The sequence below is a fragment of the Parasteatoda tepidariorum genome, chromosome 7 (assembly GCF_982258835.1).
Source record: "Parasteatoda tepidariorum strain Cologne lab strain chromosome 7, Ptep-v5.0, whole genome shotgun sequence".
NCBI lineage: Eukaryota > Metazoa > Arthropoda > Arachnida > Araneae > Theridiidae > Parasteatoda > Parasteatoda tepidariorum.
In genome coordinates, this window is record NC_141761.1 from 53,343,387 (window position 1) to 53,358,927 (window position 15,541).

Here is a 15,541-nt window from a genome sequence, read left to right on the forward strand (position 1 = left end):
ATGATAAAATGTAGTTTTTGTTCAGAATATCTATTAAACAAACAATTAAATCGTCACTTGTATAAAAAACAGTTTTTTTTAAAAAATTGATTCTTTAAATTTTTTACTTTTTCATCCATTCAATTTGATAGCAAGTACCAAGATTGGCAGCACTGAATTCTGGTGGTTTCTGATTAGAAAGATGATGTGTAAAGTGTGCAAATCCTTGGAAATGTCCACTTCCTTGGATAGAAAATATCAGAATGACTTCTTTGCCTTCCTGTCAAAAAGAATTTTTTCATTTTAAGTAAGCACTTATGTTTAAGTATTTAAAGCAGCATGTATTATTAAGAAAGAAAAATAAGATTTTTAACAAATAAATAAGAGCTTTAAATATTGAGCATCAGCAAATGATGTTGACTTTCCAAAGTTTTAATTTCAAATTATTCTTTTATTATTTCTCATCAACTAATTTATGAATTTTAATGCAATAGCTGTTAAATTAGTTCATGGATATCATTTTCCTAGAGCTCATCCTGGATATAAAAGAAATCTTTTGACACTGTAAAAATTTCTCAACAGCATCGAAATTTAAAACTATGTTACACATAAATATCAAATCAGCACCATTTTAAATCAAATATCATGTAAAGATATGTATTAGCGAATCTGATTTCAGTTCTAATGGAAAACACAGAAGCTATGGAACTTAAATATTTGCTGGTTTTCCAGAAAGTTATAGATCATTGAACTGACTAGCTTCAAAGAAAATTTAATAACAATGTAGCTACAAAGTAATACACACAAAAATATCAATAAATATATTAATCAAATTATCCGACGATTTGATACTCTGATAGTTTTGACATTTGAATGCAAAGGTGTCAAAAAGCATCTTTGGTTAAAATAGGAACGTACAAAATCATTCTAGCAATAAGATTAAACTTCTAAAACTGAGTTTCTCTTAATTGTCAGTACACAGGAAAATGGTATACAATGTAAAATAACCCACAGTTTGAACCACAGCTGTGCTCGAAAGGTTAAATGTTAATAATGCCACAATAAAGTAAGTATATATATTATAACTGTCGTTGAACAGCAGACACAATTTTTTGGTTTACGACTACTAATCTTCAACTCCATAGCCTTATTTTGAATCCTATCCAGAAGACAAGGGAACTCTTGGATCAAGTATCAGGAGAAATATGCCTTTGTGGAAGATTTTTTGATAACTAACCCGCATTTGCGTTACATGAAGAGGAAGACCACGAGAACCTCCCACGGTTAGCCTGAGGGAAAAGGGACTCTAACCCATTATCCGTCTACCACTGAGGATATTTCACCTCAGCACTGTGGTCGGTGCTGGCCGGATGCGGATTGGCATTGACCAGCCATTGGTGGGATTCGAACCTGGTTCACGTCATTGGAAGGCAAGCGCTCTATCCCTTGAGCCACCAAGGTTTGAAATTAAGTATATATAATTATAAAGTCTTAATGAATATTACAATTAATAATGCCAAACTAATAATTTTAAGGATTACTTAGTGAAACACCAGAATAGGCTTAATAATTTTAAAAGCAACTTATACCTTAACAGCTGATAGCAATTTTCTCTCAGTGGTTGGAGTAAAAGCCCAAATGTTTTTAGCCATTGATATCTCTACAACTCTTGATGTGTTTGCTTTTATGATGAAATAACGAACTCTTGAATTAGTTTGAGTAGGATGTCCATACTCCATATTAGCAGGCATTTGTTGCATGCTGTTATATGGTTGCCGCATTGGGCTTTGAGGACCACGATTTTTGTAAACAACATTGTAACAGTTAGATGCACTATTTCCGGCCATCATTGGTGAATCCTCTGGGCAACAAGGTGATGCTGCAATTATTAAAAATCTATCATAGATTATTCGTTTTTATAATAGCTTTAAAACAAATGAAAATAATTATAAATACACCTACAGTGAAAGCTTGATATAACAAATATGGCATATTAGAAGAGGTCTGGTATTATAAGTTTTGAAACACTAGCATTAAAGGAACAAAAATTGCATGTTTATCGCAAGTTAAAAATAACTAGATTTTCACTGCAACAACAAACATTGTTTTCAGGGAAATATATAGTCAAAATTATGAAAAAAATGCAAGAAGAAAGAAGTTTTTATTTACATCAGGCATCAATACAAAAATCTGAGATCCATATTTTCTTCTTCCAATTTGAATCATGTTAATAAAGGAAACCACTGACCAAATTATCCTTCCTTCATGCAATAGAAAGAAAAAAAAATCTTCTGTTTTTTTTTTTTTTTTTTTTTGGAGTTTGAAAGTAATTTCCTTTGCTATTAAGAATCGTCATTGTAATGAACTTTTACTGTATATTCTGTTCAAATGATGCTAAAAAATCATAAGTTAACAAATAGGTCAACATCTAACCAAGATTTAAATTCTTACTAAAGCAATTTTTTAAAAAAATAGTTTTTATATTAAAAAAAAATGCCTTTGTTAAATGTAAATTATTTGGTAACAAAATTACTATAATGTGGAAATTTAAAAGGTTAGTTTTAAGATCATTGCTGTCCGGTTAACTGATTTTCCTGAGTTTTTCCTGTTCTGCAGCAAGACTGTCTTTTTTCACTTTTAAAATTTTCTGTCAAACTATGTTTCCTCAATTTTATCGTTTAACTAATTTATAATAGGAGTTCAGTTCAAAATTACATTAAAATTCTTGAAAATGAACAAAACTACAAGTATCCTTGTGTACTTATATTCTTGTAAATATCTATAATTTGATTTCAATACACTTTACGTAAAAACAGAGCCTATTAATTAGGACGAAATAATTAATGATGCATTTTTCAGAGTATGATAAGACCTATTTTAATCATCGAATGGGATAAAATTTTAAAAAAATAAAATATTGTTGATTTGAATTTGTACATCAATAATCAGACATAGAAACAGTACGAAGATGTCAGATTCCAAAAATTTGGGATTTATATGAAATTAGAATACACACAGTAAACAAATAAAAGAGATTTATAAATATCTTAATGATTATTTTAATTAAATGGTTTTTCAACTAAATGTTTTTTTAATTAAATGTTTTTTTAATTAATGATTATTTATATTTTTAATTGATGATTAAACATTTTTTTAATAAAAATATTTCAACAAAACTTAATAAATAATTATACAGTTCAAATTATTATGCTCAACATTAACAATAAAAGTTTCTCATTTAGTAGTAATCAAGATTATATTGAAAATATAGAATTTAAAAATAAAATTTATTTCATAATTAAAACTTCATCTAAACTAATTTTAAACTAAATTAAAGTAATTTTAATTAAACTTTTGAAATGACTACAGTACTCTTAAATCAGAGCAGCAAATGCAGATATATGTCTTAAAAAATAGAAAAAATTAAAATTCTGTAACTGATGATAGAACATGTAATCTTATAAAAAGAAAAACCTTAGTGATTCAATTTTACTTTATAATTGGCATTGAGCAGTAGATCCATTTTTAGATTTAGAAATATTGGTGTTCAACTCCCATTGTCTAGCCATTTTGAACCTAACCCAGAAGGCAAAGGAACCCCTGGATTAAACATTTTGAGAAAATTTACTGTAGACTTTTTGATAGAATTAAGCCACATTTGCAATACATGAAGACGAAAATCACAGAAACCTCCCATGGCTTATCTGGAGACAAGAGGGTTCTTACAATACCACAGTAGATAAATTTATACCAACAGTGATTGGACCAGCCATTGCTAAGATTCGAACTTGGGTCACCTTATTGAGAAGCAAATACCTTGGGGATTCGGGACTCTTCAATGGTACAACAGTAATAAATCGATACAATAGTAATAAATAATAATAAACTTAAACGCAATAATAATAAATCTGAGTTCATTTTAATCCCTTTAAGTTATAATAAAGATAAGCTAAGCATTAAGAATTTCCAGGTGGCTTTACTGGGGTTATATTTAATTTATGAGAACAAAAAAAAAAAAACTCCTGCTTATTCCAGCTTGTCCTATTCCATGGAAGAATTTTAAAAAATAATGCTGGCAGATATGAATGCATTAGAAAAAAAAACATGAAACAAGAGGGTTCTTACAATACCACAGTAGATAAATTTATATCAACAGTGATTGGTATGAGCTCTAGTGCAGTATTTTAATTGGCCAGCCATTGCTAAGATTCGAACTTGGGTCACCTTATTGGGAAGCATTACCTTGGGGATTCAGGACTCTTCAATGGTACAACAGTAATAAATCGATACAATAGTAACAAATAATAATAAACTTAAAGGCAATAATAATAAATCTGAGTTCATTTTAATCCTTTTAAGTTATAATAAGGATAAGCTAAGCATTAAGAATTGCCAGGTGGCTTTACTGGGGTTATATTTAATTTATGAGAACAAAAAAAAAAAACTCCTGCTTATTCCAGCTTGTCCTATTCCATGGAAGAATTTTAAAAAATAATGATGTCATATATGAATGCATTAGAGAAAAAAAACATGAAAAGAAAAAAAAAAGGAAAAACCAACAATATAATCTTAAAAGCATTAAGGTCAAAATTTTGAACTAAAATAATTCAAAACATGGTAAAGAATTTCAAGAAAAAGACTATTTATTATACTCTATCTAAAAATCTTGAAAAAAATAATTAAGAACTTCTTTCTTTTTTCTTACAGTTCAAAAAATAAATTTAAGTCACTATTTAAGCAAAAATTGCATTTGAAAATAAAAATTATTCAAACATGACAGTGAATAAACTTTTTTAGAGAAATGTCAACATTGCATTGAAAAATTAACAGCTTTTAGGGAAGGAGTTTAAGTAAAAAAGTATGACACTAGAATACTTAATTAAAAAAAGGCCTAAAAATTAACCAGATTTTTAGCTACCCTACTCTAGGTTATTAGCACAAAAATTTTCCTTTTTCCCTAGTATTTTATGATCTTTTTAAGCTAATTAGAAATACATTTTAAACTAATTAGAAATACATCAGCTTTCCATGCTATCAAGGTGAGATGTAAGAGCCTTTTTTTAAGAATATTATTTTTATTCATATTAAAGTACATATTAAACATTTGAAAAGTAAACCACTCCCCTAAGGCAACCTGTAGTTATTGAGACCAAAGACTTGTATATTGTCTAAAGTTGATTATTTATTATCCAAGCATAATAAAAACATTTATAATTTATGTTTTAATTACATTTAAAAACTAATATTATTAATATTAGTTTATTGAAGAAATACATAGTATGCTTTCTATATAAGTATATTAGATAATTTTACTAAACATTGCGTGTTTCTTACCCAACACTGAATATGAACTATTTGAATTATGAAAACCAGAGCTTCTATGACTTGGACTAGAATTGTAATCAGAAGCTTGCTTTTGCCGCAGACCAATGCCAGATGGTTGCTGCAGATTAAGAGCTGCATCTTCAGCTATTAAAACACCAGTAAGAGTTCGTATGACAGCTTCATCAGCTTGAGTCAAGAGTTTTGATGGCGCACGGATACGCCTTAAAAACAAAGCATGCCACTTTTGACGTAGCTGTAGCATCAGACGAGCAATCTGTAAAACAAAAATAATAAAATACATATTAAATTGTTGAATTTAAAAATTATTCAAAAAAGAAATTGTACAAGATTACAGTCAAACTTGTTTATAACAAAAATATAATACACCAAAATTATTAAAGGCAAAGATTAATATGAACTAGAAAATGTTTAAAAATAGGTTATCTTTTTTACATAACCTGAAACCATAATATTAAACCATTATCAACGTTTTTATCTGAGTTTTTAAACCAATAATGCAAAAATTTATGTTTATTAACAAATATAAAACTTATTTGTTACAAAATAAATATGAGATAATTGCAATCATAATTATAAAATTATAATAATTAGATTGTTTCAAAATATTTTTGTTTATAAATTTGAAAAAAAATAATATAAAAATTAACTTAAACTCAAATGAAATCTTAAGTAACAATCCCCGTGAGAAAATAATTGAAAGTAATGATTTGTTCGTTTCATAATACTGGTCTTTTGCTTCTCAACCTGGTATTCATCACTGTTTGTTAGTGGTAATTTGACTTGATTTGCACTCCTTTTGAACCATTTAAAGAAAAGGTGTACTTTTGTTTAATATCTTGTTTGTTCTCACTGTGGTGCTTAAATTTAACTTGCGGTCACATGCTAGAGAGCAAATTTATAATTGTGATGAAATAAACTTGGGATTCATCATCACTTCAGTGAAATCATTTTACCTGTCAGACAGACTTGAATTTGACCGACGAAAATAAGAGAGTGTCATTCTGCAGATTCACAAATTTTTAACATGTACAAGTATATCTCTTTATTACACTTTAAATATTATCAATATTTTTTAATAAGATAAACAGGATTTCACAGTAAATGTGTTTACTATACTTTTCATCAATAGCATAGGCGCTGAAGGTTAAACAATTTTCCCACTCACTTTACTGTCCCCCTCTCTGTAACCATGTTTACAGAAGACCTAACCTTCACTTATGGTAATATAGAAAGAAATCAGAATACAATGGTGTGGAGGATAGGCAAGATTAACCAAAACTAATATTCAATATATTCACCTTATTAAACATATGTTTTTTATTAAAACAGCAAACATAGAAATTTGTGAAACCATATATAGTGAAACCCTCAGGAAATGGAACCTCTATTTACAATCACTTTTAGGAGGCATGAAATTTTTTCCACACACTTTATGTTAATGAAAACCTTTTGGAGACATCTGCACCAAATGCGGAAAAGGGTCAAATAAGAAAACACGGAAAAATAGCAAAACAAAAAATTTAACAAAACAAATAAGTAGATTAAAATGTATTCAAAATATTTGTGTGAGGCTCTTATTCTCTTTTCTCATGTTGTAGTCAGAGTGCACTAAAGACAATGTTATCGATGATTTATTTTAGAGTTGAAAAAAAAGTTATTTTAGAAGAAAAAAACATTTCATACAAACAAACCTCTCCTCGTAATTTAAAATTAGCTAATTTTTACGATACAAAACTAAATACAAACGTAAACAAAAAAAAACATAATTATTTATTTATTTAAAAAAACTTTATCATTCATAATTGGTAAATTTGTTGCTACACACAGTTATATCAGTTGGGATCATTTTTATAGACGCTAAATTTTATTCATTGATCCATCTCTAATTGAAGCCAACAGAAGTGGCATTTCTGCACTAAGAAAATAACAGGCGCTGACTAAAATTAAAATTGTTTGTGAGAAATCATGTACCTTCGAAGTCAATGGGAGTAACCTCTAAGAACGACCAACCACCATCAACAACCATTTTATTAAGGAAAAGAGAGAAGTTGCTTCCGAGAGGTTTCAGTGCATTTAGAATTATTACTAGTTCAATCAATAAAATTAATGCAATAAAATTAATTCAATTAGATACCAAATATTTACAACATCAAAGAAGGTTAATAATTATTTAATAGCATCACCTCTGGCTCCACCCTAAATGATATCCAATCATCAATTTTAAACATAGCTTTCTGACTGTCATATTTAGTATCATCTTCACTATCTTCTTCCTCCATATATCCTTCGAGACGAGCTGCAGTAGTTAAATATTTTATAGGTAAATGCTTTGTTTTTTTTTAATTGTTAGCAGTAATGCTAATAAGAAAAATGACTGATAATAATTTACAATTCCATCCCCAAAATGAGAATTTGCTTGCAAAATTTGCACATCAAAAAAAGTTTTGAAAAATAAAACTTTCTGTGAAATTTACATGTATTTAGACAATGTATAATTTAACATATTCTATAATCATGCATATGCTTTAATAATTCATGTAATTACAGAGACATACATTAAAACATTTTCAAAAATGGGTTGTTTGTGTGACAACCTACAATAATAGTTAATAAAACCTAAGTTAATAAAAACAAAGTATTAAAAGTTTGAAATATAATGCATTAATTATGCTATAATTTTGCATAAAGACAAGATTGTACCTTGATCGGGCTCATGAAGAGCATCTAGAGGAAGACGAGCAGGACCAGAGAAAAGAGCAACTGTGATAGGTGAAACAACAGTGCAATTCTGGGCATGAGCTGTGCTTCCAGCACGCATCATTTCTTCGTAGAACAACCAATCTGAAGGTAATTCATCTATTACTTGTTTCCGCAATTTGGCAACAGTTTGTTTAGATGATACAGGAAGTTTGTTCAGAACAGAAGAATGATGAAATCGGACTTTGGATTCTTTCCTTGAAAAATATAAGCAAATAAAAATACATTAACATAAAAAATATATATGAAAAGCAAAAAACTGACAATTAATTTCTGCTAAATTAATAAATTAAAAAAACTTAACTGCTAAAAACTTAAAACGAAAGAAATTGAAAAAAAAATATGCTTTCAATAAAACCTAAGGAATTACCAATTCAAGAGATTTTGATTCATAACATTAGCAATAGCTATGTTTAAACTATTAGCATAATAAAACAGTACGGTCAATTTTTTTATACAATGCCATTTTAAATATTGTAAAACTTTAAAAATCTACAAAAAATGTGGTTCATTTTAGAGCATTAACAATTACGGTATAAAATTTTATTTTATATACATATGATTATAATTAAAAGAAAGGGTTAATTTTGTGCTGTATACGAATCAATCTACATAACAATAAAAGCACAAGTGTAATGAAAAGAAGCACAAATAAACATTTTATATTTAATGCATACCAAATTTTTTGCTTCTACATAACATAACTTGTACAAAATTTAAAAAAGCACAAATGTAAACTATATATAGATAACTCTGTATGAATTTGTATTAGTACATTTGTAAAAATTTTACAATTTCTTCCATTGAAATCTTTAATATATTAAAAACTTCAAAACGCAAAATGTTTCAAATCTGCTGCAGCAAAGAATGCTATTTCTACATTGCTAACACAATAAAAATTTCCAAATATATACGAGGTGTGATCAAAAAGTATCCGACTTTTGTTCATAAAATAAACGTTTATTATGATATAATTATTTAATACAAATCCCTTTCAAAGTAGTCCCCTTGGGCTGCCACACACTTCTCCCAACGCTTCTGCCACTGTTGAAAGCATCGCTGGAAGTCCTCCTTCGGTATGGCTCTCAGATGGTCTGTCGCATTCTGCATAATGTCTTCTCTGGTCTGAAATCTGGTCCCTTTTAGTGGCATTTTCAGCTTTGGGAAAAGCCAAAAATCGCAGGGAGCCATGTCAGGAGAGTAGGGAGGTTGACGAACCACCGGTGTGCTGTGTTTTGTCAAGAAGTTCTGAATTAAATGGGAAGAATGTGCGGGAGCGTTATCATGATGGAGCTTCCAACTGCCTGTTGCCCACAGATCCGGGCGCTTGCACCTCACTGCGTCACGAAGGCGACGCAGAACCTCTTGGTAGCACTCCTTGGTGATTGTAGTACCGTGCGGTGCGTACTAAGCCACTGGAGTCAAAAAAGGCAGTTAGCATGACCTTGACATTGCTGCGAACTTGCCTTGCTTTTCTGGGCCTCGGGGATGAAGGATGCTTCCACTGTGTTGACTGGCGCTTGGTTTCTGGGTCATATCCATAAACCCATGACTCGTCACCTGTAATCACTGTGTTCATAAAGTCGGGATCACCGTTCACAGTTTCCAGCATGTCTTGTGCGATCTCCAGACAAAGGGTTTTTTGCTCAAATGTTAGCAGCTTTGGTACAAACTTTGCTGAGACTCTCCTGAGACCCAAGTCGTCAGTCAAAATTGATTGAATGGAACCAAAACTAATACTCACCTCGTCTACAAGCTCTCTGATCGTGATTCGGCGGTTCTGCATCACCAGGTTCCTCACTTGATCAATGATGGCATCATTTTTCAATGTTGAGGGCCTCCCTGAGCGTGGTTCACTTTCAACTGATAAGCGGCCATCTTTTAAGCGGTTGTACCACTCCTTTATCTGTGTGGTGCCCATCGCTTCATTTCCAAACACTTGTTTAATCTTGCGAATTGTTTCCACTTGCGAATCACCAAGATTAAAACAAAATTTTATGCAATAACGCTGTTCGACTTTTTCTGACATTTTAAAAAAAAAAAAAATCCGACGACACTCACTTGCACCTGTTCAATCATGAATGGCCTGACGCCGACTGACTTGTATTGGAGCTGTAGAAAAAAATGAGCATGCGCACTAGGCATGCTCACAACCACACATCGAGCCCCGCCCCCATAGCTGCGTTTGTTTGACCAATAAAAATTAAGGTCGGATACTTTTTGATCATACCTCGTATATATTGCATTATCTTTTGAAATTATCTTATTAATCAATAATGTAATGTAACATTCAATCTCAATATAATTAATAAACATGCTATCAAAAGCATTTCAGTTTTGATGTTTAAGAGAAAGAAAAAAAATTAGTGAAGGTTGAAAAAAAAATTCTATTTTATATTTTTTGCACAGCCACAGAATTGTAGCTATGGAAATTTTATTCAATTTTGAGACATTGCATATAGAAATTAAGAGAAATAAGCACTTATTCATAAGATCACAAGCAAGCTTTGTGTGTATTTTACAATGATATTTATTTTTTAAAAAAAATAGAAAAAGCAGCTGCTAGTAATGTAAATTAAAAGTGAATATAAAATGATCAGTGAGCTGATAATTTTTACTAACATGATTGCATTCCTTAGATAAATATATATTCGACAAATTATCAGGGTACTGATGCATCAAAATACAAAACAAATTTATAAAGAAACAAAAACTTTTACAAAATTGAATGTCTCTCTTCTCTCTTAATCCTCAAAATATGTGTATATAGCTTGTGCAATTATTGTTATGTTGATTTCATTAATTTTGTTTTTAAACAGGAATTAATATTAAATTCCAAAATTCCCCATAAATTCAAAACACTTGAGAAATTAAAATTTGTAAAAAGTAACTAAAACTTAGAACTAATTAACACAACAGCAATACAATTTATAAATAATAAAATCATTTTACCAACAGATGATGTAAGCAAGTTAATAATCACTATGGTTATCTTATTGACAATTTCTTGTGCATAAAATTATTAAATTCTTGATTGTTGTAGTGGAAGTCAAGTGTTTTACTTCCACTTACAAAATTTTGATTACGAAAATGATATGTTTAGAATCTTGATTGGTGCTTTGAATTTATTTATGAAAAAAAAATTTAAATAACAGACTCACTGAGTGATCAACTGCATTCGCTCATGATCAATACGTATTAAATTAGGATAAGTTCCAGCACAGATAGCAGCTTTGATAACAGGCCAACATTCAGAATTGCTGTTTAGATCTCGGATATCACTATTTCCCTTGGCCCTAATGAATCCGGAAGCTCTAAGTTGTCCCAGCAATTGTGATCGCATGCCAACAATCATTTCCATGGTAGCATGGGAAAGGAAGTTCCGACTACAGAAATTCCTTTCTTGGCCTTCATTCTTAGCTTTCTGCCATGCCTAAAATAATTCATTAAAATTTTTTACTCATGCAAATCATTTTTTAAATCAAAAATGTAAACTTCATTTTTCTAAAGTAAACAAATAAAATTTATGAAGTTTATAGATCATTAACAAGATTTGAAGAAGAAAAAATATATGACCTACTGTAGAAATATCAAACATTTTTTATTAGTGTGCCAGTTGAATTACGGTTTATTATTGTTCAGTGCCCAGTAAGCCCCCTGTTATTTTTCTTCAATTATATAGTGTAGCAATATCTACAGTAATTTACTTGGTAATTTGCAATTTACCAAGGGTTCTCTGTTTACAACTGATTAAGCTCACCAATTCTTAATATAAAGTCTGTCCCCATTACGACATTTACTTAAATAATGAAGGAGCATTACTCACTCTAGTTTCCCAGAAAATGTCTTAATGGTACCCAAAACCGTATTTCTGAATCAACTTTGATAGCCACTAGTATTTGAGTTTTCAATACATACTTTTTGCATGTCACCAAAATTTGTGTCATGTGCATCTTAGTTGCACGCATTGTCATGGGTATATAATTTAGAATCTTTTAACACACCTTTCTTATATAACTACTAATAAATATTAACTGAACACATTTTGCATTCATTTAAAAGCAAATAATTTAGATGAAATAAATTTTTGATAACTATATAATATCATAACAATCAGAATTATTAAAGTTATGTAAAAAACTTTATGAACATAAATTTTAAATACATTTCAATGATTAATGAGATATATAATGACAATTATACTCAAAGCATTACAGATGCGCAATTTTTCCAGACTTTATAGATATTACACTTTCATTAAATGTGCAGACCCTTAAAATTAAAAAGCCTTAAACTTGAGTGAATCAGTCATTCATAATTCAGGTCAATCATTGATTTTGATTACTAACTGTCCAAATATGGGTAGTAGTCATAGTCTATAAAATATTGATTCTGATAAAAGAACAATCACAAGTTCGGGCATTCTAAATGTTGAATTCAATTTTTGCATATTTTAAAAAATATGAATGAATCAAAAAATTTTGAATCTAATTATAAAGTTTGTTTATACAAATATAACTCCATGCAACAAAAAAAATTTAACAATAACTCTTTCATATTTTTTAATTAATGGTAAACAAAAAATTTTCAGTAAGGTATATTAATTTAAATATCATTTTAAACTATGTAGTTTTAAATGAAGAAATATGATATTTGAACAAAATTGATCAAATAGTTTCAAGTTATAATTTTTTTTAAAAATTTTTTAGAACATTTTGATAAATTTCATTCAAACTTTTTATTTTATCATTTAAAATTACATAATTAAAAATATTACAAAAATGTATATACCTTACATTTCAAAATTTCACTATCAATTATTAAATCAAAAAAATTTGTAAAGATTAAAAAAAAAAAAATTATAATTAATTTTATGATTGTATGTGAAAAGTTGTTGATTTGCTTAAAAAATTTCCAAGATATGGTGAAATATACAACAAATGGATTTAACAATGAAGTTTCTAAACTTTCAATTACTCTCCTGAATAAACTATAAGATCTATATTTTTCCAGACTGCAGTTCCCCCTCAATATTTTGATGGCAAAAAATTAGTTTATTCAGAGAAAATACGTGTTTGTGTCTGATTCCTTAATAGTTAGCATTAATTAGCATATTTAAAGTGAACCCTTTAAAACATTAAAATTGGCACTTGACATATGAAAGATGAATTATTTGAACATGTGTCATTCAGGGAGATATGTTTTTTTTCTTCTTAAATTTACTTCACAGTTATGTTAAAATGTGCACTATAATTGGAAATAATAAATTGGAAAATGCTTTAAGAATCAATAGAGTATTCTGCATGAAAGTTTTTAGTAATCTCAAAATACTTTTATTGTAAAATTCTAAAGCTAATTTTGAAACAAGATTTTTATACCAGAATATTAATGTAAGCCATAATATTTTAGACATATGTGTAAAAAATTAACTTGCTTATAGAACTTTCTTCTGTAATAAACATTAGCTGTAAAATAACTAATTTTAAGAATAAATAAAATCTAAATACTCTATGAAAGCCTAAAACAGGTTTTTTATAAATAACTTATACGGTTATTAAAAATTACATAAACTCTGTAGGACACAAGAATATGTCTGTAATTGTGTCTAATAAACTTTTACACAAATATAAACCTATTATATAACACAAAATTCAACTTACTTGAAATGCTCTTAATAAAACCATATGATCACTGTTTGTTTCAGCAGCAAATTTTCGTTTCACCAGAGCAACAGCTCGTTTATGAGCAGGTTGAGATGGGATTAAAACTAAAAACCACAAAAGTAGCATTAAAACTAAAGAAGGAGATGTGAATATAAAAAAATTTAAATGGAAATGTTTTTAAATCATTCATTTAAAGTTAAATTTCTTTAAAATACTTGTAGAATGACTATTTATAGACTACAGTTAAAAGATAAAAATTGAAAACAAAAAAACTTTTTACCAAATTTACCCAAACAAAATATCTTTCACAACATTGTTAAATTATTGTGCACAGGCAATTTATTTTTTTCCTAAACAATAATACAATTTTTAATAACATATTTTATAAAGAAAAACAGTAAAATGCATAATAAAAACAAACACGACAAAAATGTATAGGTGCATTAAATAATTTTAAGAAAATTAGTTATATTTTTTTTCTATAATTTTTTTACTAATAGAAAAAAAAATGCCAATATAGGAAAAGACCCAAACTGTCATGTCATATGAACAGACTTATAAAATAAACTACACACACAAATATAAAAATAAAGAATTTTTAAACCTCAACCTAGAAAACCTAGTAAAGCAACCTAGTAAAGTAACTTACATGGGTCTCTATAAGACAAACAGCAAACAATTGTGAGTACAGGATCTAAGCACTTTAGAACTACTGAATAAAGAATCATCTTTCCATGACGAGGGTCAACTGGCAAATCTAACAAATGTAAACCCAGTTCTGTTAATTCTTCCCAAGGATCAAGAGCATCTATTGTCTAAAAAATAGCAATTTTTTACATTCAGCAATCAAATAATTTACTAGAACTATTAATGAATTATAACCATTTAATAATAAAACTGCAGTTTAATTTATTATAATTAAACTGCAGTTTCATTATTACATTAAAACTGCATTTATTAATTTATTTCAAACTTAACTTTTAAGAAATTTCAAAAATTGATAAAACACGAAAGAATACAAAAAAAATTTTAAAAACATAGTTCAAATAATCTTTTGTCTTTAAATATGTTTAAAAATTTTACACTGTATGCATAATAAAAAACAACATTGCAAAGTGTTTTTAAAATGTATGTGTGCGTGAATTAAAAGATATTAAAATACAGTGAAACCTCCGTTAAGCGGACATTCATACCGTTTATGAGAGTTGTCAGTTTACGGGAAGGGTACTCTAATAACGAAATTTAACACCGTAAATTTTTTTTAGAATATTCTCAAAGATGTAGAAATAATTAAATAACATCTACAAGGATACTGTAAATATCTACAAGAATATTTATTTAAATTATAAGAAAGATAAAAAAAAGAATATATAAAGAAGTTTGATATAAATACATAATTCTGGATGTAGCTACAGATAAATAAATATAATTTTCCTATTAGCATAGATACTCAAGTTAGACATATGATACCAAATAGGAGCGTACTGTCCTCAGTCTGTTTCAATTATTAGGTTCACATCCCCGTACACCTACTTATCATTTGATAGGGAACATGGTTAATACTTTCTTGGAAAATAAACCTCCCATGATTCACAGAAAAAAAAGTAATGCATACCTGTAAGTCATGAGGACCTATGGAGATGATTATTCACAATTGATCAGCTATAAGTGTCTGAATAAATGTTTCATTTATATAAACACCTCAAAGATTATACTTCTGTTCTCTTTTTTTTAACCCAGTTGTGTTAAATACAGTCTTCAAATTGATAAGAAAATTAAAGAAATTTTCAATGGGG

The 15,541-nt window shown here is 28.7% G+C and overlaps 2 protein-coding genes across 3 annotated transcripts in view; both read right to left on the reverse strand.

Moving 5' to 3' along the window:
- Positions 1-15,541, reverse strand: part of LOC107456360 (3'-5' RNA helicase YTHDC2) — a 53,037-nt gene that overhangs the window by 5,603 nt on the left and 31,893 nt on the right. For both annotated transcript variants that reach the window (XM_016074222.5, XM_016074221.5), the window contains exons 17-24: positions 14,395-14,560; positions 13,743-13,849; positions 11,244-11,515; positions 8,026-8,279; positions 7,509-7,621; positions 5,314-5,578; positions 1,569-1,858; positions 108-259 (exon numbers count right to left, since the gene is read on the reverse strand). In XM_016074222.5, the coding sequence (XP_015929708.2) occupies positions 108-259; positions 1,569-1,858; positions 5,314-5,578; positions 7,509-7,621; positions 8,026-8,279; positions 11,244-11,515; positions 13,743-13,849; positions 14,395-14,560 (1,619 nt within the window). The remainder of the gene's footprint in view (positions 1-107; positions 260-1,568; positions 1,859-5,313; positions 5,579-7,508; positions 7,622-8,025; positions 8,280-11,243; positions 11,516-13,742; positions 13,850-14,394; positions 14,561-15,541) is intronic.
- LOC147807147 (protein GVQW3-like) lies at positions 9,270-10,326 on the reverse strand. The gene has a single exon (XM_087167848.1). It carries the CDS (start codon positions 10,109-10,111, stop codon positions 9,425-9,427), a length of 687 nt encoding a protein of 228 aa, XP_087023974.1. The 5' UTR covers positions 10,112-10,326; the 3' UTR covers positions 9,270-9,424.